The sequence below is a fragment of the Mirounga leonina genome, unplaced genomic scaffold (assembly GCF_011800145.1).
Source record: "Mirounga leonina isolate KUSES-001 unplaced genomic scaffold, KU_Mleo_1.0 Mir_170, whole genome shotgun sequence".
Taxonomy (NCBI): domain Eukaryota; kingdom Metazoa; phylum Chordata; class Mammalia; order Carnivora; family Phocidae; genus Mirounga; species Mirounga leonina.
Window position 1 is genome coordinate 919,075 of NW_023270433.1, and position 24,701 is coordinate 943,775.

At 61.2% G+C, this 24,701-nt stretch overlaps 1 protein-coding gene across 3 annotated transcripts; it reads right to left on the reverse strand.

The window, feature by feature from the left end:
• Window positions 1–828: 828 nt before the first annotated feature.
• TRAF2 (TNF receptor associated factor 2) lies at window positions 829–24,306 on the reverse strand. Of its 3 annotated transcripts, none has more exons than XM_035015415.1 (11): window positions 24,270–24,306; window positions 16,236–16,445; window positions 15,534–15,612; window positions 15,183–15,281; window positions 10,312–10,473; window positions 9,250–9,324; window positions 7,404–7,478; window positions 5,145–5,492; window positions 4,480–4,657; window positions 3,215–3,363; window positions 829–2,623 (listed from the first exon to the last, which is right to left on the reverse strand). In XM_035015415.1, the coding sequence occupies exons 2-11, from the start codon at window positions 16,421–16,423 to the stop codon at window positions 2,405–2,407; spliced, it is 1,572 nt and encodes a 523-aa protein (XP_034871306.1). In that variant the 5' UTR covers window positions 16,424–16,445; window positions 24,270–24,306; the 3' UTR covers window positions 829–2,404. The 3 variants fall into 3 exon arrangements, with proteins under 3 accessions (XP_034871306.1, XP_034871307.1, XP_034871305.1); XM_035015416.1 differs by lacking the exon at window positions 24,270–24,306 and adding an exon at window positions 23,432–23,940; XM_035015414.1 differs by lacking the exon at window positions 24,270–24,306 and adding an exon at window positions 21,757–23,940.
• Window positions 24,307–24,701: the final 395 nt, after the last annotated feature.

Below are 24,701 nucleotides of genomic sequence, written 5' to 3' on the forward strand. Positions count from 1 at the left end.
CAGCCCTCAGAGAAAATGAGTCCTGAAACCTCCCGCTCAAGCCAGGCGTGAAGGCCATGCTGCACGACGGCACGCGGGTGTGCGTCCAGAACAGGGAGCCATGGGGATGGAGCGCGGGCCGTGCTTGCCAGGGGCGGGGCCTGCTGCCTTCTGGGAGCTGACAAGGGACTGGAACAGACCTCTTACAGGGTCTGCCTGTAGACCCCGTGCTGAGGGGACCCCAGCCTCCCGGTGGGAGAGGCTCCCCATAGCAGGCAGCACTCGGCAAGGGCGGGGGGCTGGTGCTCTCGGCTCTGCTGTAGACTTCCACCTGCTTCTTCTGGGGCCTGACCGTCCTCCTCTACACTGCAGGACTTCTCCAGCAAGTTCTCCGGACCCAGACCCCTGGCCCGCTGCGGGCCGGCGGGGATGAAGCTGCCCTGGACAGCAAGGGAGGACTGGCAGGCAGCCTCGCCGGGGCCCTCCTCAGCTCGCCGGCCACCCCCCAACCCACCTTCCCCCTTCTAAAATGGGTTCACATCTTTCTGCCCTTGCCTTCCCCGCCCCCCCACTCTGTCCCCGTGGGTAAAAACCTTTCTAATCCTCTCATTTTACTGCTCTGTTTTCAGGAAAAGGAAGTAAATTCACTAATGTACTTGGTTTACCCCGACTGACCTAATGGAAAACAAAATGCACGCACACACACATACGCATCATATACAAATTCCAAAAGTAAAAACCCAATGTGTTGAAAATAAAGCTTTAAAACCATCAGAAAAAAACACAGAAGTATTTTCTTGGGGAGACTTAGGACTTCCTGAATAAGTAGTCAACGGCACAATCCACAGGAAAATACTACCCAACTCATCATATTTATGTTTTAGGTTCCCATACGCTAACACAGTTCAAAGACACAATCAAGGACCAGTCTTGCCAACAGTAAGAGAACAAGACCGACAACCCAGGAGACAGGTGGACAAGGGCGGCAGGCGAGTCTCTGGACTCCGCAGCCCACCAGGCCCGTGCTCCCAGGTCAGGAGCCTGACGCGGGCAGTCTGTGCCCTGCAGCTTGGAGGCAGGGCTGACAAGTGGGTGCGGTCAATTTAGCACCAGCTCAGCGCAAGGTTTCCTGTGGTCTCGTCTGTGGAAACGCAGGAGAGAAGCAACTCATGAGGATGGCGCTCTGGAGAGCTGGCAGGGAAGGGCCCGGAAGGGCTTCACTTTTCTGCTGCGTTTCTCTTAGCACGACAGCACGTCCTAGGCTCGTTTCTTTCTTCTCAGTGCTTTTCTGTCACATCAACTCTCGACACACAGAAGTGAGTCACGGCGTCAGGGGAAGTCAAACGTGTCGCGGGTTCTCTACAAAGACGCCTGGGCAGCCCCCCGCCTGGCCCTCTGGAACCAGGCGGTTCTGAGAACGAGGGGCCACCAGCAGCGTGGTGCAGACGGCCACCAGCCAGGACCCCCGAGTCTGCCCCAGTCCCTCCCACACCGCCCAGGGCTGAGGCCCCGACCCAGGTCTCACGGAGGTTCAGGCCTGTGGTCAGGGTGCCAGAACTACCGGCCCCCGGTGGGAGGAAATGCCTGGCGCCTGGACAAGTCCTGGTTCAGGGCAGGCAAACGCAGAAGGATCTACTGGCCGCCCTCCCAGCACCAGAGGTCCCTGCGGGGAACGGCAGGGACACACGTGGACCTGCTCTCGAGGCAGCCCCTGGGGAGGCCTGAGGGAGGAAGAGCTAGCTGGCAAAGAACAGCCCAGAAAAAAGAATAGCAGGAGCGAGCCTGCAGCGTCAGGGAACCCCCGTAACTGCTCGGGGACCTGGTGACTTGTGGGGAGGGGGCCACGGGAGGGCACAGAGCCAGGAGGCCCCGTGAGGGTCACCGCCACCAAGGCCAGAGGCAAATGGACACCACTCTCCCCGAGATTTAACAGTTTAATAATGACTTCTCCACAGCCCGACGGGGCAGCTAACCCACCCCATCTCGCAGCAGGGCCCACTGTGCACCCCACACTCACCACAGGGGCAGCCGACAGGATGTCCGGAGGACACAGAGCGCCCTCCCTGCCCGTGGCCTGGCTGGGCCTGCACAGCAGGGCCTCTCCTCAGAGTAGTGGCCAGGCCTGAGAACGTCCCTCCTGTCCAGGCCAGAGGGCGGGCCAAGGTACCAGCTCACCCTGCCCCTCTGCTCACCTTGCCCCGAGCGCCTACACAGACGGCCCACCGGCAGGTACCAACAGGCCTGCAGCCCACCCCACGTGGCCTGGGCGGAGCGGCCTCTCCCAGGAGGCGGCCCCTTCCCAGCGGGACATGAACGCAGCAGGTGCCCACCCTCCGCGAGGCTCAGGCCCAGGGTGGTGGCTCCTCACCAAGCCGTCAGGCCCAGCTATTCCTGACCCCCGACCCCCGACCCTGGTGGGAGGCGGCTAGAGCCCCGTCAGGTCCACAATGGCCTTGATGAAGAGGGCATCATCGCGCACGTAGGAATTCTTGGCCTCCATCTTGGAGACGGGGCAGAAGAGGGGGCAGCCGCTGGCGATGTTCATGTCACTGACTGGCCTCTGGAAAGAGGATGAGGTCACGTCGGGTCTAAAGGCATCAATCACGTGTTCCCGGTTGTTCTGGTCAAGCAGCATTAAGGTCACCTGGAGGGAGAGCGGCCGGGGAGGGACAGCACTCTGAGTCACGGCCCCACCCAGCTCCAGCTCCCTGTCCGGGTGATCGGTGCCCATTCCGGCACTTTCCGTCCATCAGTCCCTGGGGTCTGAGGCTGCAGTTAACACTACGGAGCTGCACCGCTTGGTGCCTCGCTTGCTCACGTTCACGTGACGGAGGTTCTTGTGCCAAAGAGCTCGTAGAGCCCCCACTGCCCTCCCGAAGGAACAGCACCCTGTGCTGCCACGTCCACCAGAAGCCCACAGAGCCGGCCCAGTGTGGTGGAGGGAAAGGACGATGGCGCTGGCACCTTCAAGCCCTCCACCAAGGGCAGGTTCCGGTTCCCAGTGTCCCGTAACACCTGCAGGCGCGGGCTCCCCAGCCGCACCCCTTCCTTGGGAACTGACCCCGAGGCGGCATCTTTAACCGCTGGCCCCGAGGAGCCGTGAGGCCAGGGAGTCGACTGGGCGGTGCCCGAGCTCCACTGCAGGGACAGACCCATTGGCAGCCCAAGGGCCCGTCCTGACAAGCTCCCCGCCCCACGGGGCCCCCGGGACAGCCGCTGGGACAGCCTCACGCACCTTTTGGTTGAAGGGCCACCGCAGGAGGGCGTCATTGGGGCCCTTCATCACCACAAAGAAGAGAGACAGGTGTGTCCCGCGCCCGGTGCCGTCTCCGTTCAGGTAGATGCGCAAACACATCTTGTAGCCGTACCTGCTCGTGTAGAAGGCTGCGGGGGGGGGAGGGGGGCGCTGGTGAACCACGCCGAGGGCTCCCCCAAGAAACACAAACACAGAGAGAACGCCCAGGTTTGGGGGCACATACTTTTTCTCCAAGCATGCAGACTTAGTTCCTAGTGAACTAAGGCCCCGAAGGAAAAATAACTCATCAGGGAAAGCCCTCCTAAGAACCCTGAGTGCAAGCCCGAAGTGGCCACATGCGAACCAGCCATGAAGCTCGGCGGTGGCTCGGGCTGTGGTCAGACCTGAGCCCGGCCTGGAGGGGCAACAGTGGGTGACGACCCGGGACAAGCTAGAGGTGACACTCTGCCAACACCCAGAAGGGTGCAGGGAGACCCGGTGAGAGCCAGGCCATGCCTAGGGGCAGACCTCCCTGCCTTCCTGCTCGAGCCCCCAGGAGCCACCGTCCCTCAGCTCCCCGGACACGGCCCTGCTCCAGCAGGGGGCTCCAGCTGGGGCGCACGCCTGAGCCCCGGCCTGCACCCCCTTCTCAGTCAGGTTTTGTCAGAGCTAAACTCAGAACAAGTTCCCTTCAGCAGGGATGCCCCCACTCCTAGGAGAACGTGCTAGCAAGGAGGCATCTGCTCGAGTCCAGTGCAGAGAGGACGGTGCCCCGAACGGACGGCTGCTCCCCACCCAGGAAGCCGGAGCGTGGGCTCCGTCCACGACCGCCCCAGGAGACACGGCAAGATCACAGAGCAGCTCTGCCCACGGGCCGCACTCCCCTTCCTGCCCCGTAACCTGCAGCAGGACAGGGACCTATACCCTCTCAGCCCGCGCCCTGGACGCACCATGGCAGTAGCCTCACCAAGGGCACACGCGGCACTCTCCACCAGGGGGAGGCCCGGGCAGGGGCAAGGCGGCTGCGCAGCTAGGGCCCCCCCAGGAAGGGCTGCAGGGCGACCGCGGCCAAGGCATTGCATAGGACTCTACTCCGAGTCCCCGCTCGCGGTTCCGTCCCTGAAGACCCAGCGGAGAGGCGGCAGGCGTGGGGACTCCTCCCCCGTCAGGGAGGCATGGCAGCCGCTGGTACTGACAGGGGCTCCAGCCGGGGGGCACGAGCATGTCAGACAACCGCAGCTCCGAGGGCACATCCCAAACAGCACCTGGGGAGAAGATGGCGGGCGTGCGGCCAGCCACGGCTTCCTGACGCTTCCTGGCGAAGTCGGAGATCTTCCAGACGAACACGCCGTCGAAGGTGGTCGCCTGCATCTCGTGGACCTTCTGCTCCAGCTCGGCCATCGCCAGGTCCTTCAGACCGATGCTCCTCTCCAGCTGCTGCACCTGCGGGGCACAGGGAGCCCCGTGAGGGTACGCGCCTCCTGGGTGCCGGTGGGAGGGGCCGTGAGCCTCCACCCAGTGCGCTTCTGAGCCACCTTGCATTTCGCAGGTGCTCATCAAAGTGCCCCCACGCCCATCTTCCCACCAGTTTCGGGCAGGACGGCATCTTCCAGTGCCCCCGAGGCTTCCCTGGGCTCCGCAGGCCTCGAGTAGGCTCCATCCCCACAAGACTCCCAACCCCACCTATGGCCGGGGTTCAAGAGCTCCGTGCAGGCCATACACTCACAGAGCCCACCTCAATCGCGAGGCCCGTCCCCCCACAGGCCAGAGAGAACAGGCTACCTCGGAGCGACCACTAGGACCCCCACATCAGGCAGTCAGTGAGCAGGGCTCAGAAAGGGGCTCTGTGCTAGAAATCAAGGTGCCGTCCTTAAAATCCCAGCTCTGAGGCCCCGTGATGCCCTGGGACCTGTGTGCCCCAGGCCCAGACCTTGTTACTCAGGGCCTCGATCCTGTCCTGGTCCAGCCGGTGCTGCCGGCCGCAGGCCTCAGCGGTCATGGCCACCCTCTCCACCTCCCGGTTCAGGACGCAGACGATGTTCTCAAAGGTGGCCGTCTTCCTCTCCAGGGCCTCACACCGCTGCCGCAGCTCCGCGGCCTTGGAGAGCTCCAGCTCGGGGTGCAGCGTGCTGGCTTCCCAGCCCCCCACCTCGCTCTGGCCCAGGAAGGGGCCACCTGCTCCTGAGAGGTGCTTGGCCTCCAGGAGGTTGCCCAGCAGCATGGCCAAGTGCTCTCGGAGCCAATGGGCCTCGTGCTGCTGCTGCTTCTCACTCTCCACCTGCAGACAGGAGACGGGGGCTCAGCCTGACCCAGGGCCCTGCGGACCTGCTGCAAGGCGGGTCAGGGCTGTGACACCTCCCTGTCATTCACTTGCCGGCATGTCCCGTCACTACCTGGAGTCAGTATCTTCCAAACATACAAGCCTCCCCAGTGACTTCCCTGGTTGTATTTGAAATGACAGGGAAGAACATTTAAAAGTTGCCCAAGGAGGGTGGGGAGACCACCCTCCCCTAAAGCTAATCTTCTTCAAATATTCTTCATCATACAATTCTGACTTTGTAGCCAAGTTTCTTCTAAAACTTCACAACAAATAAAAATAAGTTTTTTTAAGATTTTATTTATTTGTTTAAAAGAGAGACACGGAGAGAGGGAGGGAGGGAGGGATGGAGAGCACAGAGGCAGAGGCAGAGGGAGAAGCAGGCTCCCTGCGCAGCAGGAAGCCCGATGCGGAACGCGATCCCAGGACCCTGGGATCATGACCTGAGCCGAAGGCAGACGCTTAACCGACTGAGCCACCCAGGTGCCCCCAAATTTTAAAATGTTACACACTCTCAGGGGTGTCTGGGTGGCTCAAGTGGTTAAGGTCTGACTCTTGGTTTCGGCTCAGGTCAAGATCTTAGGGCCATGAGATCGAGTCCTGCGTCAGGCTCTGTGCTCAGCTTGGAGTCTGCTTGAGAGTCTCTCCCTCTGCCCCTCACCACTGACCCATGCCCGCACACTGTTTTCTCTCTCTCTCTCTCAAATAAACAAATAAATAATTTAAAAAATAGAAATAAAAATGTTAGTTTCAGAATATCAAAAACAGAAACAAACGAACCCCACGAGGCACGGTGCCCAGAGAGCAGCTCCCCAGCGGTGCTGGGACGAGGCCCCTTGCCAGTCCAGGGGGTGGGCGTGGGGGCAGTGTGCGCGTAATGTGGGGCTGGGGGGGCCTGAGGTCAGAGTCAACGTCAGGCCTCATGTGGAACCACCCTCGGGACGCGTCGGACGCTGACTGCTGAGGCCGTGGCTGCCGCACCCCGGGCCCAAACACAGAGGTGCAAAGGTGGAAGGAGCCAACCCTGTGGACGGCACCTGAGACCAGGTGTCAAGGCCCCAGGTGACAGCACCGCCGGGATTACCGCCATCGAAGTGCTGCCAGGGTGTTTGCAAGCGGCGGGGTGCCAGCCGTGCCCCAGGGCTCAAAGAGCCAGGGGCTGCACACTCCCACCCCCCGGGGCACAGAACAGAGTCGGGAAAGAAGGGTAGAGGCCACATGGACAGAGGCCTGGACGAGCTGTACAGAACCCCACAGGTCAAGGTCCTGAGGTGGGAACAGGTCAGCGTGCGCAAGGACAGCCGGGCCGGTGACCAGCCCCGAGACGAGGTCAGGGCGGCCAGGGCCACACAGGCCTCGGAGGCAGGGGAGGCAGGTGGGGTCCAGCCCCGTCTGCAGCAGCATGGATCTCCGGGTGGACTGGACACGGTACTGGAGACAAGGGGAGGGCCCACAGTGACTGCTGGGCTTTGGCTGGAACAGCCGGGCAACATGAGGTGCTCATTTCGGGCAGGTGGGAGGACTGGGTAGAGGGGGGGCCCGGTGTGCAGCTGAGGCCTGAGACGCCCACTAGGTATCAGGGAGGTACAAGGCACTGGGCACTTTCAGCAGAGAGAGGTGGTCAGAGGTGGGGCCCCATGGGAGCACCAGGAGGACGGGTGGGCGGAGCAGAGCCCGGACTGAGGCGGGGACCCCGTGGGCCGAGGAAGCAGCAGGGGAAGTGGGAGGGAAACCAGGAGGCCAGGCTGGAGGCCGAGCAAGGACTGCATTCAGGAAGAGGGTGCACGGCACGCTTCTGTGGGCCCCCCTCTCAGGAAACAGGGAGCTCCCACGAGGACCAGCCCCAGCGGACCCCTGGCCGGTGGGACTCACCATCTCGGGGCAGCCGACGACGTGGAACCTGCACGGGACCCGGCACTTGCCGCACGCCCTGACGTGGTCCTGGAACTAGAAGGACAGACGCTCTGAGTGCCTTTACTTTCTCTTCCCCACCTGTGCACGCTTTAGTCTCATGCTGACGAAACCCGACAAGCCCGTTCCAGAGCCAAATGTGCACAAGCACGCGCACACACACACGCACGCGCAGCTGTCGACAAAGGGAGGTGGGTGCAGGCTGAGGGCCTCACACTGTGGGCCAATGTCTCAGAACACCTGCAGACACCCTGTCCCGTGCTCGGGCCTCTGCGCCCCGGACTCTCTGCCGCAGCTCGTAAGACACGTGGTGTCCGAGGCCCCAGGGCCCTGGGAGCAAGGAGGGGCCGGCCTGACCAGGGGCCGGACACCCACCACTGACCCAGCGTGGCGCTGGCACACGACCACACAGAGCCCCACAGAAGAGACGCAGAACCCAGAAAGAGAGAAACCACACATGCGCTGGGAGCTGACCCAGCAGCCCCTCCTGCCGGCAGACAAAGGTGCATGACTGCTCTCCCAAGTGGGCGAGGGCAAGGGGCAGCCACGGGACCACTTAAGAGAGGTCCCTCTGCCTCCATGCGCCAGGGCCCTGGAACGACAATCAGAGCTACTAACACCAAATGGAAACACAGACAAACATTAAACTAAGTAAAAGGACAAGGGACTGTGACGCAAGCTACCCAACACCTACAGCTCCAAAAACAGAGAAAGAAGGACTAAGAGTCTCTCCCCACTGCAAGAAATGGGCAGGAGTCCCCAGTGGTCCCCGGTCCCAGTAAGAGAAACACAGGTGAGCCCTAAGCAAAAAGCCCCAGTGGATTCATGATTTGAGACGCAAACTGAACCTCCTGGGACAGCCTTTCTCAGTCATCACATGGCGAGCCCCCAAGGGTGTCACCACACCTGCTGGTGGGGCAGGGACCAGCACTCTGACCTGTCAGCACACGGTCCCTGGTTTTCACCCTGGATCCACACAGCCGTTTTACAAAACTACAAGACAATTTGCTCCGAAAGGGCAATTTTCAGAGACTCGAAAGCAGAGAGACGAATGGCAGCCAGCTTACCACCGAGAGACTGCCTCCCAGGACCGCCAGACGCAGCAGCCGACCGCACGTTCCGCAAGAGCAGAAGGAGCCAGAGACAGGCCGCCAGCCCACGATCGAGGACTGGCGTGGGCAGCGGTGGGGCTGCGTCTGGCGGGGACACAGCACCTACAAGCCCCCAGGCTGAGCTTAGCAGGACCACGATGCCCTGCAGCAAGAGGAGCCACAAACCCGGACGCCAGGCAGAAATCATAACCACAGCTACCAGTACGACCCACGACGCAGTTTCTCTTAAATGGAACGTGAGGGCGCCTGGGGTCTCGATGACTCTTGGTTTCAGCTCAGGTCACGATCTCAGGGTCGTGAGATCGAGCCCCACCTCGGGCTCCCCGCTCGGCGTGCAGTCTGCTTGTCCCTCTCCCCTGTCCCTCACCCCATCTGCTCGTGGGCTCACACTCTCTCCCAAACAAAATTTTAAAAAAAGGAGCACAGAGTCCCACTGCCACCACCAAAGTGTTCTGGATGAAAGGCAGTGCGTGGGCAGGCTCTGGGCCGGGGTCTTAGGCGTGTGTGACTTCAGGCTGGGTCGTTTCCACCTCCCGGAGTGTCACAAACAAGCGACGCACAGGTGACCCAACCCTCTCGCCCCAGGCCGTCGCTTCTCCTTCGGGCGCTGGGTCGGAGCCCCGCACCACGGGCACGAGCTCCTCCCCGCCCCCGCCCCCCCCGCCTGTCCCCGCAGGCGCCACCAAACAACTGACCTTCTCCCGTGAGATCTTCTTCTTGCCGCAGCCATTGCAAGTCAAGGGGAACTTGGGGCAGACCTCGTGGTGTGCCTGAAAGACACGGTCAGGGGCCGGGGTGTGTGGCGAGGTCACCGTGCCGTCTCACGGCCTCGTTCTGGGGCAGCGGTTCCCCTGAGACCTCCAACGGGGTGGGTCCTGCAGGGGGCGCTCGGAGGCATCAGAGAGCCGCCTCTTCACCTGGCAGCTCCGGGGCAACACGAGAAGGACGAGCCAGCAGCGGTGACTCGGGGAGAACACCGCTGCAGGTCACCCTAACTGAAACCGGGCCACTCTGGCCCCGAGGAGCAAGGCTGGCGGGACGGACCACGGCCCTGCGAGGGGATGGAACGCCTCCGGGCGACACCCCTGGCGCCCCGATGCACCCTGGCCCTCAGCAGGCCTCTGTACCGAACGGCTCACAGACGAGGGGACTGAGGAACACAGCACTGGCTCCTTGGGGACGCCATCGGCCAACTGTGCAGCCCAGCTTCTTCAGTAAATAGCGGCAAAGGAAAAGAAGGACACCCGCGGAGCGCCATTAAACATAAAGAGACCCTGCGGACACGTCATCGAGAGGCAGCGTGGGGACAGATGCTCACAGACGTCAACCAACGTGTGCAGCGAGTGAGTCAGGGACAGCAGGGAGTCGCCTCAGAAGTAACAGTGACACATACGGCTCTCTAGGAACAAACGTGCCCAGAAACGGTCTCAAGGGTCTTCAGAGAGAACGACACAAAGCCTGGGACCCACGCACTAAGCGTGCGGAGCCCAAAGCAGCCCGGTGAGTGCCGACAGGGACACGCGCAAGCGAGGGTGGCATGTGCCGCTGCTGTGTGTGTGCACATTTTTCTAAAATAACAGCTCAGCTTTGCCTTCATACCCAACGCAGTTCCCCACCCAGAACCTTCTACGCAAGTGGCTGCGAGGAAAGGGCCGGAGGCATGCAGCGAAAACGCCAAACCAGCCGCGGCGGCAGCAGCTCCGTGCCGCGGTGCCAGCCCACGGGGCCAGGCTGGGGGCACGACCGGGCGCCCTCACCTTCATGTCCGCCCAGCAGCAGGGCGCCCGGCAGTGCCTGCAGCTGAGGCTTCTCTCCGGGCACTCGTGCTCCGAGTGGCGCTCCTTCTCCCCCAGGCGAACCAGGCCTTTGCACGCTGGGCACTCGGTCAGCATGAACGGGCAGTGTCCTTCGTGGCAGCTCTGGCAACAAAGGGAGCAAAGTGTCGACAGAGCGCACGGGGAGCCTGCGGGCTGCCACCCCTGGGCTCCGCTGCGCAGAGATGGCCGCCCCGCCGAGGGCCACTGGGACCCTGCACCAACCCCAGAGCGCCAGATGCGGGGTGCCGCTCCACGTGCCAAGAATCTCATTCACTGCAATCAATACCTGTGCTCCAGGTCAGAGACGGGTAGGGCTCAAGCCGAGCTGGCTGCACCCCACCCACGTGACACCCCAAAACATCCCTCCCTGGGGATGCGCCAGAGTGACATTCAGGGACAAGAGGACCACTGTCCAGACAGCGAGCGGGCCGCAGAGGGCAGGGACAGCGTGGGGTACGGACAGGCAAGAGCAGAGGGAGGGCACTCCAAGGGGCGACAGGGCCCAGGCCCCAGGCGGAGGGCCTAGAGCAGGGCCGCTTCTAAGTGGACAAAAGGCCCAGGGGTGACAAGAGTCTGTGTGCTGGGAGGACAGGCCACAGCAGCCAGACTGGGAGCCCACCTACTTGTGCCAACACCCTCGCTGACAGCCCACACCGGTGGCGTGGCCGGGGAGGGTGTGGTGACCTAGGGAGGCAGGGCCCAGCCCAGGGCCCTCCAGCTGACAGCACCGAGGACGAAGGTGCAGGGAGGAGGGCGGGCATGCGCTGCCCCTTCTGGAGCCACAGAACCACATGCGGGTGGAAGTGGGAACCCAGCCGAACCCCGGCTGGTGGCTTTCCTGAGCGTGAGGAGGACGCTGTGGGAGGGGGCTCAGCGGCAAACGAGGGGAAGGTGGTGGAAGAAAAGATGGGGAAGGGCGGCAGGAAGGACCCGGAGCCCACAGCCCAACACAGCCTGCAGGCCCGTGGCAAGTTTGCCAGGAAGGGGAACTGCAAAGGGGCGCAGGGTGGAGGACAGGGAGCTCAAGGTTTGTCTGCTGTTAAGTGTTTTTTATTGTGGTAAAACATACACGACAAACTTTACCATTTTCACCGCTTTTAAGGGCGTCCGTGCGTTCATACTGCTGTGCACCATCCCCCCCGTCCGTCCCCAGAACACGGTCATCTTCCCACACTGGACTCTGTCCTGTTAAACCCTGTCCGCCCCCCACCTCCCACCCCCGCATCTGTGGGGCCGACTCCTCCGGCCTCCTGGGAGTTTCCACTCACACACGGGATTGGTCCTTCTGTGCCGGGCTGACCTCACTCGGCACCATGTTAAGTTTTAGGCAGGACATGCTAGGGCACACTGGGGACGACGTGGAGCCTGCTGCAGAAGGAGGGGGAGGTCACTGTGAGAGAAGTTCTGGACTGGCCCAGAGCAGGAGGAGGCCCTCCACCGTGGGCTCAGCACCTCCACAGAGGTCTGGGCGGGGGCAGCCGGGCCGCGATGCCCTCCTGAGGGACCGGGTCTTCAGGGCTCCCCTGGAGAGCCTGGTCGTGGCACACTTGAGAGGAGCAGGGAGAGCCTCAGACGTGCTGTCCCCGAGCGGGGAACACGCTGGCCGTGCCTCCATCCCGTGCCACAGGCTTGGCTGTTGGTGCCAAAGCCCAGCACTTCCAGAGGGAGCAGAAGCAACGGGTGAACTCCAGAGACACAGCGCACGTGCGGCGCCCTTCCCGCCAGTCTTCCCGCGTGCAGACCGCGGAGTCACGGCAGGTGGGGCCCACGCCTCCTCACGGGACCCCACACCACGAGCTCCCAGAGCAGGCACCCCTGCCCTCCGACCTCCCACGGGCTCACACCCCAGACCAAACGCCACACTCCCAGCAAGCCTCCCGGTGACCCCACGGCAGCCCCGCAGAGCACCCCACAGGCTGCCACGCGAGGTCCGCCATCGGAAGGATGCGCACCAGGCAGGCCGCCGCCGCACGACGCCCCGGACACTGTGGTCCAGCAGAGGAGCACCCCCACACCGTCACTGCAGCCTGCTGGGCTCCCTGCCGACACGGCATGGCCCCCCACAAGCCGCCTGCACTGCAGCAGAGCGTGACCTCCCGGAACCCCCAGGGGCTGTGGCAGAGGGACCGCACAGCTCACCATGACCCAACGGTAGGCCGCGCCTGGGCCACACCGAGTACGCGATGAACAGTCACCGTGAACCAAGGAGGGGTCTCAGAAATGATCACAGCTCACAAAATGGAAAAGATCCAGCACCTAGAGTTAAGGCGCTGGGTTTAATTAAGACTGTTGTTTAACGCACAATAAAACACTCGCGGGAGCGACGTGGGGGCGCCCAAAGCAGCACAGGGCGGCCAAGGGTGCACAGCGCTCTGTGACCGCCCCCCGGCGGCGTGTCTGACATCGGAGACCCGCACGCCTGTCACCCCAGGGCCGCCTCCGAGCAGACACACAGCACCTCCTCACGGGCTCAGAGGGACCACGCTCGCGTTGGCTCCAAGAGAAGCACACACTTGGGAGAAATCAGTATTTATTCAGCCAGAATTCAAACCAGTGTCCCCGCGCACAGAGCTGTGCTGACTCTGAACTCACTGGGACGTGTGGGGTGACCGAGCACGCCTGGCTCGGCCTTGCCTTTCAACTGCGGCCTCCGGGCACCTAGGTCTCCCCTCCGGGCCCTTCTCTGGAGAGCCTCCCCCCTCTGCCGCCAGCCACAGGCTCTAGGCCCAGTCCCAGAGCAGCAGCCGGGGGCTGTGCCCTGGGGCACCTTCAGCACTTGGCAGGCACTCCACAAATGTCTCTGACCTGACCTGGAGTTTTAAGTCATTGCATTCTTAGAAAATACTAGACATTGTCGCAAAGGAAAATCACATTCAAAGGCTAACCAGGACTTTCCAAACAGCTCAGCCACAGCACAGCATTTCACAATGCCACCAGGAGCTCGAGCACCGCAAAGGGCAGCCGTGTTGGCTCGGAGTGGAGGGTGGGCGTGCTCGGAGGCCTTGATCTCGCCCAAGCCTGTGACGTTCACAGCCAGGGAGAGGTTTTACCAAAGGGCCAGGCCTAGTGTCCCAGAGCAGCGCCCGCCCTCCCACATGACCAAACCCACCCTCTCAGGGACTTTCCGGGGCTCTCCGGGCCAGCCAGGGACTTTCCAGCCTGCATGCCTGCAGGGCCATGGCCGAGCCCACAGCCTGGCTGCGGTCCCTGGCCCTCAGCTGGAGGCCCATGCAGCCACCGCCTGCCCGCACCACGGGCCTGGGGGCAGCAGAAACCCGCCTCCCAGAGTGGAAGGTGGGGGCTATCCCGCCTGTCCCCAGGGGGGTCTCTGGGTCCCTGCAGAAGGCAGCACAGCTCCCCGTGCCTACTCCCTGTGCCCCACATGGTCTCCTACACCCACCCAACCCCCAGAGTCTGCTGGGGCTCTCCACCCTCCCAGGAGAGACCCCAAACCCGAGGCCTACTCTCTGGACAGCCCCAGGCAATAACAGCTGTAACAGCTCCAAAGCAGAACCTCCCACCTGCATGTCTGCAGCCCAGGGGCCTCTGGGTCTCACTCCTAGGAAGGCATCAGAAAGGGCGTGGGGAGCCCAAAGGTGCTTCACTTCTAGGCCTCAGGTGCCCACTGGAAAGAAAGTGCCTCTCCTAGCCTACCCCACCAGAGGCTCCTCCCTAGACACGGCCAAGCTGCTCCTCTGGAAACACAGCTTACAGCCTGAAGACCAGAAGTCTGGTTGGTCAAGAGAACGAGGGAAGTTCGGCACACAGGCTGGGAGCAGGAAGGGAGAAGGCTGCTAGGAGCTCAGGTCCCACTCCCAGCCCCGACGGGCCCTCCGCCACCATCACGACTCAGTGCCCAGCGCCCACCTCATGGCAGGGGCTATCCCGGGGTTGGGGCAGGAGCGTGTCTGAGCTTAGGAGAGCCAGGGTTCCATACCAACAGCCCCTCCAGCCTCACCAACAGGGCTGTCCACTGTGAGAGGCCAACCTGCTACTCTGCACCACTCCCACCCTCCCGCCCGGGCAGCCACCCTGCCCCTTCCTGCCTCGCTGGCCCTCACAGGAGTGCACTCCCACAGGACGTGTCCTCGAGGACGGGCTCACTTCACGAGCACAGTGGCCTCAAAGTCCACCCACGTGTCTGGACTTCCTTCCTTCCTTTTTATGGCTGAATACTATTCCGTGGTGTGGACAGACCACATCTGGTTTGTCTCTTCATCTGCTGGTGGACACCTGGCTACCAGGACGTTCGTGTGCCGTAACCGTCTGAGGTGTGCTAGTTAAGAAGAGGGGATGGCCAAATGCGTGAGCTATGGAGGCCGCCCGCTGTAGGCCTGGCCTCGAGCTGCCAATCACGCAGAAGCCCCCCCGCAAGGCTGACACGCCTCGGCAGCATGGGCACACCGGCCCCTGCCCTGTCGCTGGCCAGGTGACTTTCTGTGACCACAGACCAAACGTGCAGCTTACTTCCGCAATTTCCAACGTCTGTACAATTCAAAATGAGAAAGCCCTTGCCTGAAAACACACGGAAAGACCCACCGAGCAAAGAAGCTCCTTTCCTGCACATCCCGGGGATGCTGCAGCAGCGCCCTCAGAGCGAGCACGGGGTCTGCCCCCCGCCACGGCACTCTGCCGAGCAGCAAACTGGGCCCAGCGAGGTAACTCCCCCTTCTGAGCGCGATCCCCCTGAGTCTGCGTGCACCTGCGGGGAGCAGCTAGGCGCTCCCTGGCGGGCTCGTGGAGACTCCGTGTGATCATTTTGGGGGTGGGGTTCGGGCTCGGGAGGCCGTGCCAGCGCAGGGGGCCCCTACCTCATACTCTTTAAGAGTCCCCTTCCAGGTGCAACCGTCGCTGGGACAGACGGCCGGCAGGCTCTCCACCTCCCTGCGTGCAGCGTTGTCTGGGAAAGCCTGAGGAAAGCATTCCTAGGGTTAGGCCGCCTCCTCCCAGCTGCCCGCCACCCTGCCCGGCCACCAGTGCTGCAAGTCTTCCAGACTGAGGCCCAGGACCAAGACGCTCTCTCCCAGCGCTCCAAGCTCTCGGCACGACCGTGGCAGGGAGGGGCGCATCCTCGTGCTCAAGCTCCACACAGCCATCGGTGTTGTTAAAAGCAACAGTTTCCGTTCACTGTGACATTTTTTGCTTGAAGACTTTTCACTTACCGAACCACTTTCCAAAATGGAAATGCCTTCTTCATATATGCCCTCGTGAACACAGGCAGCGCAGTTCTGAGGCCCGGAGCTAGTGAGGAAAGGGGGAAAGGCCCACCATCAAACCCGCTGCAAAGAACGCTGTGTGCAACTCTCCGCCCGAGTTCTGCGCCTTCCAGACCGACACCACATCACTCGGGAGCATGCGTCGACGTACCACGGTGAAACCCTCTAAAGTGAGGGATATGATCCAAACCCTCTAATCATGACGATCCCTTCCACGGTGAACAGAGGTGCTCTCTGACGGCCCACCACTCGGGGCCAGGTCCCCAGGAAGGAGCTGCTGGCTCCCTGCGCCCACCCCGGCCCTCCATGTGCCACAGGGCCCCGCCCTCAGACTAGCGGCTGCGGGCTCTTGGGGACGTGTTCACCATCTGGAGTGGCACATCCAATGCAAACGGTCTCGGGCCCACGTGACAAACTAGGAACAGCCAGGCACAGACTGTAATGTGTTTATTTCAGCCCCCCACGTCCAAGTCCACGTGCAACCCATCCTCTTCCGTTACTAACTTCACGCTCCTGTTTGCAGCGAACCTCTGCCATCAGGAGCACCACCTGGAGCACAGCCCCTGCGGACGCGTGCATGCCTGGAGCCGCCTCCCTGGACAGCACAGCCCCGAGGCGAGCCCCACTGCCTTCCACCGCGCGCAGTACCTCAGGATGCTGGTCAGACAGTAGGAGCAGTAGCGGTGGCCACACTGTGCCTGGAAAGGCCTGCGCAGGACGTTCCTGCAGGCCGAGCACAGGTACTTGTCCTCCGGCTTGGTCCCCAGGAGGGTCTTCGAGAAGCCAGGCTGCAACAAGTCTAGGGAGCCGGGAGGGGTCACGCTGGCTGCAGCCATGAGAGCCGCAAACCGCCACGGCCTAAGGAAGAACACAGAGCACGTCCTGGAGAGTCCTAAGAAGCGCCTCAACTCCAGGGTCCTCCTCTGGGGAAAACAGCCCTTGCCCGGCGGTGAGGTGCCTGGGCTGTCAAGCTAATGGTGGTCAAGAATCTGGAAGCAAGATTTTAGTGCTCTAGAGAACTTGGAGACAATCTAATCCAAGTTCCCACTACACGCGTGGAAGCCAAGGCTTAGCCAGGGGTTGCACCAGCACACCCTCCCAAAGCCTCTAGACCAGCCGGCTGTTCTCAAGGTCACCCAGCCTACCACGGACACAGCGTGTGCCGGCATCGGAGGATGCCACCCTCCCACCAACACTGGCCATCCGCAGTCCTTGATCCTTGTGCCTTCCTGTCTAGCCCAAGCTTCCTACAAATCAGCCGGCAGGAAATTCTGACCAGCTGTGCTTGGTCTGAGGCAGTAGCCAGGAGGTGGCCACCCTACACATCGGCCTCTCCACTGTCGCCCCTGAGAGGAAGCACGTAGCCCGCCTGGCACCACTGCTCTGCTCCCCGGCCACCGTCACCAGGGTCCCTCTCACTTGAGAGCTCCCCTCTGCTGTCCTCCAGGCCTTGGCAAGGCCCCGGAGGCAAGGTAACCAGGACGCACAGCTGGATGGGGAGAGGCTTCCACAGCGTTCTGAGACCCCGAATGGAACACGCTGTTCAATGTCCAGCATCTCAAAAGCAACCGTACCTGCTAACCCCTAAAAAAGGACAAGTACCCAACAGCCCCTGAACAGGAAGCACTATTAACTCAGAGCTACCCTGGCCCCTTTGCAGACGCTCCGAAGAGCTTCCTTCCCCAAATGCCCCGGGAAACACATCCCCGGGTCTTCTCCTGGATGTGCATGGGGAGCACACCAACTTCCAAACCAGGACATTCTGAAATGATGTGCCTCTTTCCTATGTCCGTAAGGCGCTCTTCCGTGTCCTGAGCTGGTCGGACACCACAGAAAGCAGCGACAGCGTGTCCCTGTTTCCTATCTACTGGGCAAAGCCACTTTCAATCAAGGCTCTGGATTTGTAATCTGTGAGGCCCTGCTTGGGCTGGCGTGCCAGAGCACACAGGTTATATTCTTATAACCTGCAATTACTCCTCCAACCACCGGACAGACGGAGGGTCGTGCCCACGGCCACTCAGCAGGACGGCACGAGTCCCACTCGCTGGTCCACACACTGTCAGCACGTGTGGGCGTGTCTGGGCCCCTGGACCACCCATCTGTCCCTCTGACAACTGGGGGATTTCATTCTTTCGAGCCCTCGTGACACAGACATGTAAGCCCCAGAAAGTGCCACTTAATAAAGCCTTTGGTGGAAAAATTAACCCAAAAGTTGGAGAGCTCACGGATGCGCTAACACTGCTGGCCAGGGCAACCGAGGAGGGAGGACGCCCTCAGCCCACATTTTTCAAGGCCATGTTCGTGCTACACACACGTACTGACTAGAACAAAGGACCCGTGAAAGTCTGCTCACTCCCAGGCATTCTGCACATTCTTTTTTCTGGTCACGCTACTAAATTGATTTCACGAACCATCAATAATTTGAAAATCACTGCTCTATAAACTACATTAGACAGAGACTTTTACCCTTAAATGATACTAGAAAAAAAAAGGCACACTCTTTAGATCTCTATCTTATGCTCAATTCATTAAGTAAAAAAGAACATCACATACAAAGAACGCTGAATTTAGTCATGTTTTATACGGACAAGGAAATAAAGTAAAATAAGAAGCAAACACCATCATGACAGGGTACATTTTAAACCTCATTTTAAAACCTCACCCAACAGCTTCCCTCAGCATCTGTGAGACAAGGCTTTATTCTGTGGCATCGATGTTCCATCTACTTGAGGCCAGGCCCAGCTTTTGGCCAACTGATCACTCCTGTGGCAGACTGAACTCATTCTACTAAGCCATCAACATGTCCTCCCCTTAGATATAAAAGAACCACACAAATGGTCTCTGTTTCCGGGGATGAAAAAGGTGAAAGGCCACAACACACAGCCAGGCCTCGATGACCTCACCAACACAACCTACTCAGCGGTCACAACTACCTGACAGCTGGACGGTGGGGGTCTGTATTTCTGTCCTGAATGTGGGGAAGTGGCCCTGGAGAGCCCAAGGAGCCCACCCACACCACGCACCGGCCCATGGGTCCCACCGCTGCCCATGCTGTGCTTTCGAGTTCCCAGCTTACCTCCTTAAACGTGTTGTTCAAATCTCATTCATACACATTTGACCTTTTGAAAACTAATGAAAAGACATCATAAAGACTCAAAAGTGTTGTGCCAAAATGTAACACTTTGAGGGACATCTGGGCGGCTCAGTCGTTAAGCATCTGCCTTCAGCTCAGGTCATGAGCCCAGGGTCCTGGGATCGAGTCCCATGTCGGGCTCTCTACTCAGTGGGGAGCCTGCTTCTCCCTCTCCCTCTGCCTGCCGCCCCCCCTGCTTGTGCTCTCTGTCAAATAAATTTAAAAAGTTAAAAAAAAAAAAAAAAAGTAACACTTTGAAGGCCATCAACACTAAGTCCTGCTGCTGCGTTGTGGTGCTTGCCCCAAGCCTAGGAGAAAACTTCCCCGTCTCTGGCCCTGAACTTCTGAACTTCTCGGTGGTCTGCACACGTCCACCCGTCCGAAACTACACAGGCCTGGGGGCCTCCCTGGATGACTGGCGTAGCCAGCAGCACCCGACGCCAAGGACACGGGTGGGCCAGCCCGCTACCGCATGTAGGAGAACGGGAGTCAGGAGTTATGAGCACCCCAACCTAGAACCAAAACGCCCTACTGGTCCTGTCAAGCTTCCAGATCCTCTCGTGGGTAAGTTGGTTATAAACATTTGCAGTGATTCGCGGGAACGTGTGAACAAGCATCCCCATTCAGCCTGTCCTGGATTTCATATTCAGTCCCCAAAATCAAGCTTCAGACACGAATGCATGAACTTCGTACAACCAAGAGATTTGTGTTTTGTTAAAAGGGCATTTCTACCAGACAGAAAACAGTATGTCCAGAATGGCTCCAGTTATCTGAAGTTTGAGGACAGACAAAACTAGCCTGTGATAATAGAAGCTGGGAAGCAATCCCCTTTGGCGGCATGGGGCTGTGATACACTGGAGACTCGCTCTTCTTCCCTGTTCCTGGAACAAAGCTCCTAAAACCCCTGGGACTTCCCGAGCCACGGGGACAGGGGAGCCTGTTTTTCATAAGCCCCTTCCACATCTGCCCCCCACGGCCAGGGAGGGGGGTGGGACTGGAGATTGACCTAATCACCAATGACCAATAATTTAATCAACCACGCTTTCGTGACGGAGCCCCCATAACCTCCTGAAGAATGAGGCTCAGAGAGCTCCACAGTGCCGAGAGGAGGGTGTGCTGGAGGGCATGGAAGCTCCGCGTCCCTGTCCCACACCTTGCCCTGTGCATCTCTGCCATCGGGCTGTTTCATGGAATTGGTGCTTGCTGGAGTTCTGTGAGACACCCTAGAAATCATTGAACCCAAGGAGGGGGTCCCAGGAACCACATATTTGGTGTCAGACGTACCGTGAGTAGAGAAACACAGCCATTTTCCATTCAGGGGGTCAATGCTTGCAAGAGGCAGGAGGGGGCCTTTTGGGGTGCTGGAAATGACCGTATACGTAGACAAAAGTGCATCTAGCTGTATTCTTAGGATTTGCACATTTTGCTGGATGTATGCCTCAACTTCAAAAAAAAAAAAAGATGGAATTTCTATTCCCAAAGAGTCAAAAAAGGCCTTTAAGTCCCTAATCATGGTACACCCATGCATGTTTATCCAAAATAACCCTGTCTCATAACATTAAAAATGGCAGAGCAACCTGAAAACCAGGTTCTGACATGGAAGGGTTAGGGTTAGAGTGGGGGCATCCAGCCCCTTGACAAGCCCAGGTCCTGCGTCAGTGCGAAGCACGAGGACCCAGGGAAAGGAGCGTCCCTGCGAGGAACCACTGGCTGAGCTGGAGGCCACAGGGCAGCTGGCACCACCGTCCCCAGCCTGGGGCATGAGATGGGGTAGTGGTGTAAGTCCCCAAACTAACATCAAATGAGACATGGGAGCACCTGGCTGCCGGGGTGGGCATCACCAAGCTGCCAGCAGGCACAGGGGTTCAACCCTCAGCCTGTGATACCCCAAACGCCAGGGACTCAACTTCCCAAATTCACGTCCTCACCGACAACCAGTTCTGTTTTGTCCAATACTGGGATGCCATGTCCGATTTTACCTGGTTCCACCCAGTTCCAACACACCTGCCTAACAAGCCCACTGAAGCAATATTCAAGAAGGCCAACCAACATGCAGCTGGGAGCACAAGACAACCCCCCCCCACCCAGGACTAGAAATCCACTTTAAAATTACAATTTTATACTTCAGTTCATCTTTTTCCAAGCTCAGCATAATGCCAAATAGTAGCCTGGTACCAACTTCACGCCCAATAACTGTTTCCATCGTGAGCATTTACTCTGGGGGAGCGTCTCTAGTCCGAACTGCTGGCTCACATGTCTTCACACGATCTACACGCTGATACTGAGTGTCTATGATTCAAAACTGGGGCTCTCAACAGGGACAGGGTGATCCGTCAGTCATGATGCAGCAACTCTGTCCCTTCTTCCGCCTGACCCAAGTGACCGCCCTGCCCCCCCGCCCCTCTCCCTGACCTCTGTGAGTGCCCGCACTTCCCCCTGCCCCGAGAGCTGGCAGCCCATCGGCTGCTCCAGCCACACTCTCAGAGACCACTCTCACTCATCCACTCACCTTGAACAGCTCCGCCCTCCACCAACACCCGGAATCTGACGGAACTGCGACTGCTGGGCCCTGGCCGCCGTCCACCGCGACCTGATACACAGCCGCAGCCTCTCGGGGCCCTCCCGGCAGCCATAGGGGCCTTTGGCTGGGACTCAGTTACTCTACCCTCACATCCCAAGGCTTCCCAGTGGGTCTGCCCGCCACCCTGCCTGTCCAAGAGGTCGTGGCTTCTCGACAAGGCCTTCCCTCTCAGCAGTCATGAGACTGTACTGTGCGGGCCTGTCTCCTCTGGATAATAAGCTAAGCACCAGGAGGTAGGGCCTGGGAGGGCAGGAGGAGGGACCCAGGCCTGTGCATGGGGCACCTGCCACCCCAGGCTTCCCAGGCTCCTCCATGGACTCCTACACACCCATTAATCTAGCCTTTCCTCCACACCATTTCAGATGGGGCACCCCGATTCTGGAACCTGTACAAGCTGTCCCTTCTGAGGTACCCCCCTATTCTACCTCCTAGCCCCACCCCTGCTGAGTACTCACCTTCCGAAACCACAACCGGGTCACAAGACCACCTGCTCCACTTGCCCCCGGGGCCCTGCCAGGAACAAGCCCGTTCCTGCTCAGACCCTGGACAGCTTCCGGAGTCTGCCTCTTGCACCCTCCTCCGAGGCTCAGACCCTCTGTGCAGGGGTGGAGACTGTGGTGGGACAGTGACATGTCTTCCCTGTGGACGCAAGGGCCAGGCCCCTTAGAGAGGGGCCCTCACCCATCCCCGTGAAGGAGCAGGCCCAGCGCATGGAGAATGGCACAGCAAAGCACAGGCCTGGACTCCAGAACACAACGAAGACGTGCACCCCATTCCTGGCATCACGTGTGCAGTCCGGGGGTGATTTCTCTGGATTTTCTTCTCTGGACCTCCTTGCCTTTGCCTCTCCACACGTTCATGATGTCCTGCCGTGGACATCCACACGCCAGTGAGCTGACCACGCTGGTGGGAGGGTGGGCAGGCTGGCATTTCCCACTGCCAGAGAGGGACCCAGATCTGATTCTCCAAACACAAAGTGAAAAGGCCTTCATGTTCCCGGAGACCATGCTTTCTCCCGGAACAAGTGACCACCGTAAGTCCTGTGCTCTAGTCCCCAAATTATAACCACTGCGGCAACCTGCTCCTTTAGGTCCCCAAAGAAACGACGTTTACGTTTATTTCCCCGGGGAAGTTTAAAACCCACTCAATAGAGAGAGAAGCCCCAGCTGAAGGCCCCCAAGGGAGCCAGCAAGGCGCGCAGCAGCGAGGGGCACACAGAGCCGCTGCACGTCTTTACAGGCTCCTGCCCTCCACTAGGCGCGGTGCTGAGGACACTGAGGCAGGTAACGGGCTGGGACCACACAGCACACTGCGGCCACAGGACGCAGAGGTCTGCGACGCTGCAGAGCACTGGAAGGCTACGTGGCGCAGACTGCGCAGGTCAGGAGGCACCCGCAAGCAGAAGGACCAGCACAGGGGCGCCCGGGGGCGTGGTCGGTTAGGTGTCTGACTCTTGGTTTTGGCTCAGGTCATCATCTCGGGATCCATCGAGCCCTGTGTCAGGCTCCGTGTCCCCTGCTGGAGATTCTCCCTCCCTCTGCCCCACTCCACCCCTGCTCAAGTGCCCTCACTCTCTCTCAAATAAATATTACAAAAAAAAAGGACCTGCACAGAGGCCCAATGTGCCCAACGTCCCAGCGCATGCCTTTGGGGGCTACGGCTTCGGGGGGCTGGGCTTTATTCTGAGAACCGGGCACCCAGGGAGAGGCGCTGCCCAGATGTGTGGAAAAGCCACCACTAGAAGCACTGAGGGCCTCTGTGGCTTGCAAAAGGCTTGAAGCTAGGCAACTCTTAGCGTTTGGTTTCAGATTCAAGCATTAGTGAATACCGGGCACGTAGATCACAGGAGCAACGACGTGAGGTTGGTTGAGCCTTCCACCTAAACCCCGCCGCTGAGTGGACAGACACCCCGGCCCTCCCACGCTGCCCGGCTCCAGGTAGGGCGTCTGCTCTCCCGCACGCCGCTGTCCTGGGCTCTCCACTGCCACGGACCCCGGCACAGGCGGTTCTGAGTCGCCCCACTGCAGAGTCCGTGCCCCAGTGGCGGAGGCCATCTCCACGTCCTCAGCACCCACCTTGGGACTCTCCCCCAGCTCCTGCGGACACGCGGGACGCCCCGCCTGTACTCACAGGCGCCGGGAGGCCACGGGGCTGGGGCAGGCGCCGAAACGGTCCGGGGGATGCTTGAACCGCAGGCATCTGGCTCGGACACACACGTTGTTAACAGCTCGGGGCTGTAAAGGTGCCTCTGTCCCTCCTGGTTTTCTCGATACCGTTTTCCTTCCCAGCTGACGTACGGCACGAGTGGGATGCACGACGCCCAGGACGCACAGAAGGCGGGTTAACGGACCCTCCCCGCTCCCCGGGGGCTGTCAGTTCAGCGGCTCGGGAGCCCAAAGTCACAGGTGGTGCTCGCCGCTGCGGCAGGCGAACGCGCTCAGAACAGCACGCGGGAGCGGCCGCGGCCCAGGACGCCACGGTCCGTGAAGCGCCCTCCGCGAGAAACAAGCGCGGGCGGCGGGCTGCCTTTCCCCTCCGCGCCGCCCGGCGCCCAGCCCCGGACGTCCAAGGGCCCCGCGAAGAGCCGACCCGAGGAGCCTCCCGGCCCCGCAGCGGGTGCGGGCAGAGAGCGGCGAGGCTGCGGGCTGGCGTCGGGCGCCGGCCACGGGGCGCACAGGCCGCCGGCGGCTTCCCGGCAGCCGCGCCGGGAGCGGGAGAACGCGCGGCGCGCTGACCCGGGCCGGGACCCCCCCGGCCGGAGCCGCCGTGGACGCCCGCGGGCGTTCGCGAACCTTCCTGCGCCGCCCCGCTCCGACTTTCGGTTTCCGGGCGGCCCAGCCCCGAGAAATCCCCTCAGGCCCGCGGCGCGGCGACCCCGTCCGCGCGCCCGCCGCCCCGGCCCCCGCCGCCGCCGCCGCCGCCCCCCCGCCCCCCGACCCCCGACCCCGACCCCCGCAGCTCCGCTCACCAACGGTCGCGCGCGCCCGGAACTGCGCGCCCGCCCAGCCGCCGCCGCCGCTGCGGACCCGCCCCCCGAGCCCGCCTGACTGACTGGCGCGGGGGCCTACCGGAAACGCCCAGCGAGCCGTAGCGGGCGCCGATTGGCCAGACCCCTCCCCGCCCTCCGCCTCGGCCCGCCCTCCCGACGGACTGGCGCCAGACCCTATCAGGAGCGCGCCGGGGGCCGCAGCGGGCGCCGATTGGTCGGAGCCGCCGCGACGTGGGTACTTAAGTGGAGCCCCGGCTGGGCCGCCGCGGCGTCCGCGCCGCGCGGGCCGCGGGGGTCGGGTTGCGGCGGGGAGCGAGCTTCCTGCGGGAAGCCCTTCTGTGCGCCTCGCCCCCCGGGAGCCTGGGCCTTGGGCCCCGCGGCAGCGCCTTCCCCTCCCCGGAGCCCGGCTCA

Excerpts from the sequence above, each read along its gene's own strand:
- TRAF2 (XM_035015415.1), bottom strand. The coding sequence starts at position 16,423 with ATGGCTGCAGCCAGCGTGACCCCTCCCGGCTCCCTAGACTTGTTGCAG. Across the intron at positions 4,658-5,144 it reads TCGAGGCCCTGAGTAACAAG|GTGCAGCAGCTGGAGAGGAG; the intron begins GTCTGGGCCTGG and ends TGTGCCCCGCAG. Across the intron at positions 2,624-3,214 it reads GGTGGCCCTTCAACCAAAAG|GTGACCTTAATGCTGCTTGA; the intron begins GTGCGTGAGGCT and ends CTCTCCCTCCAG.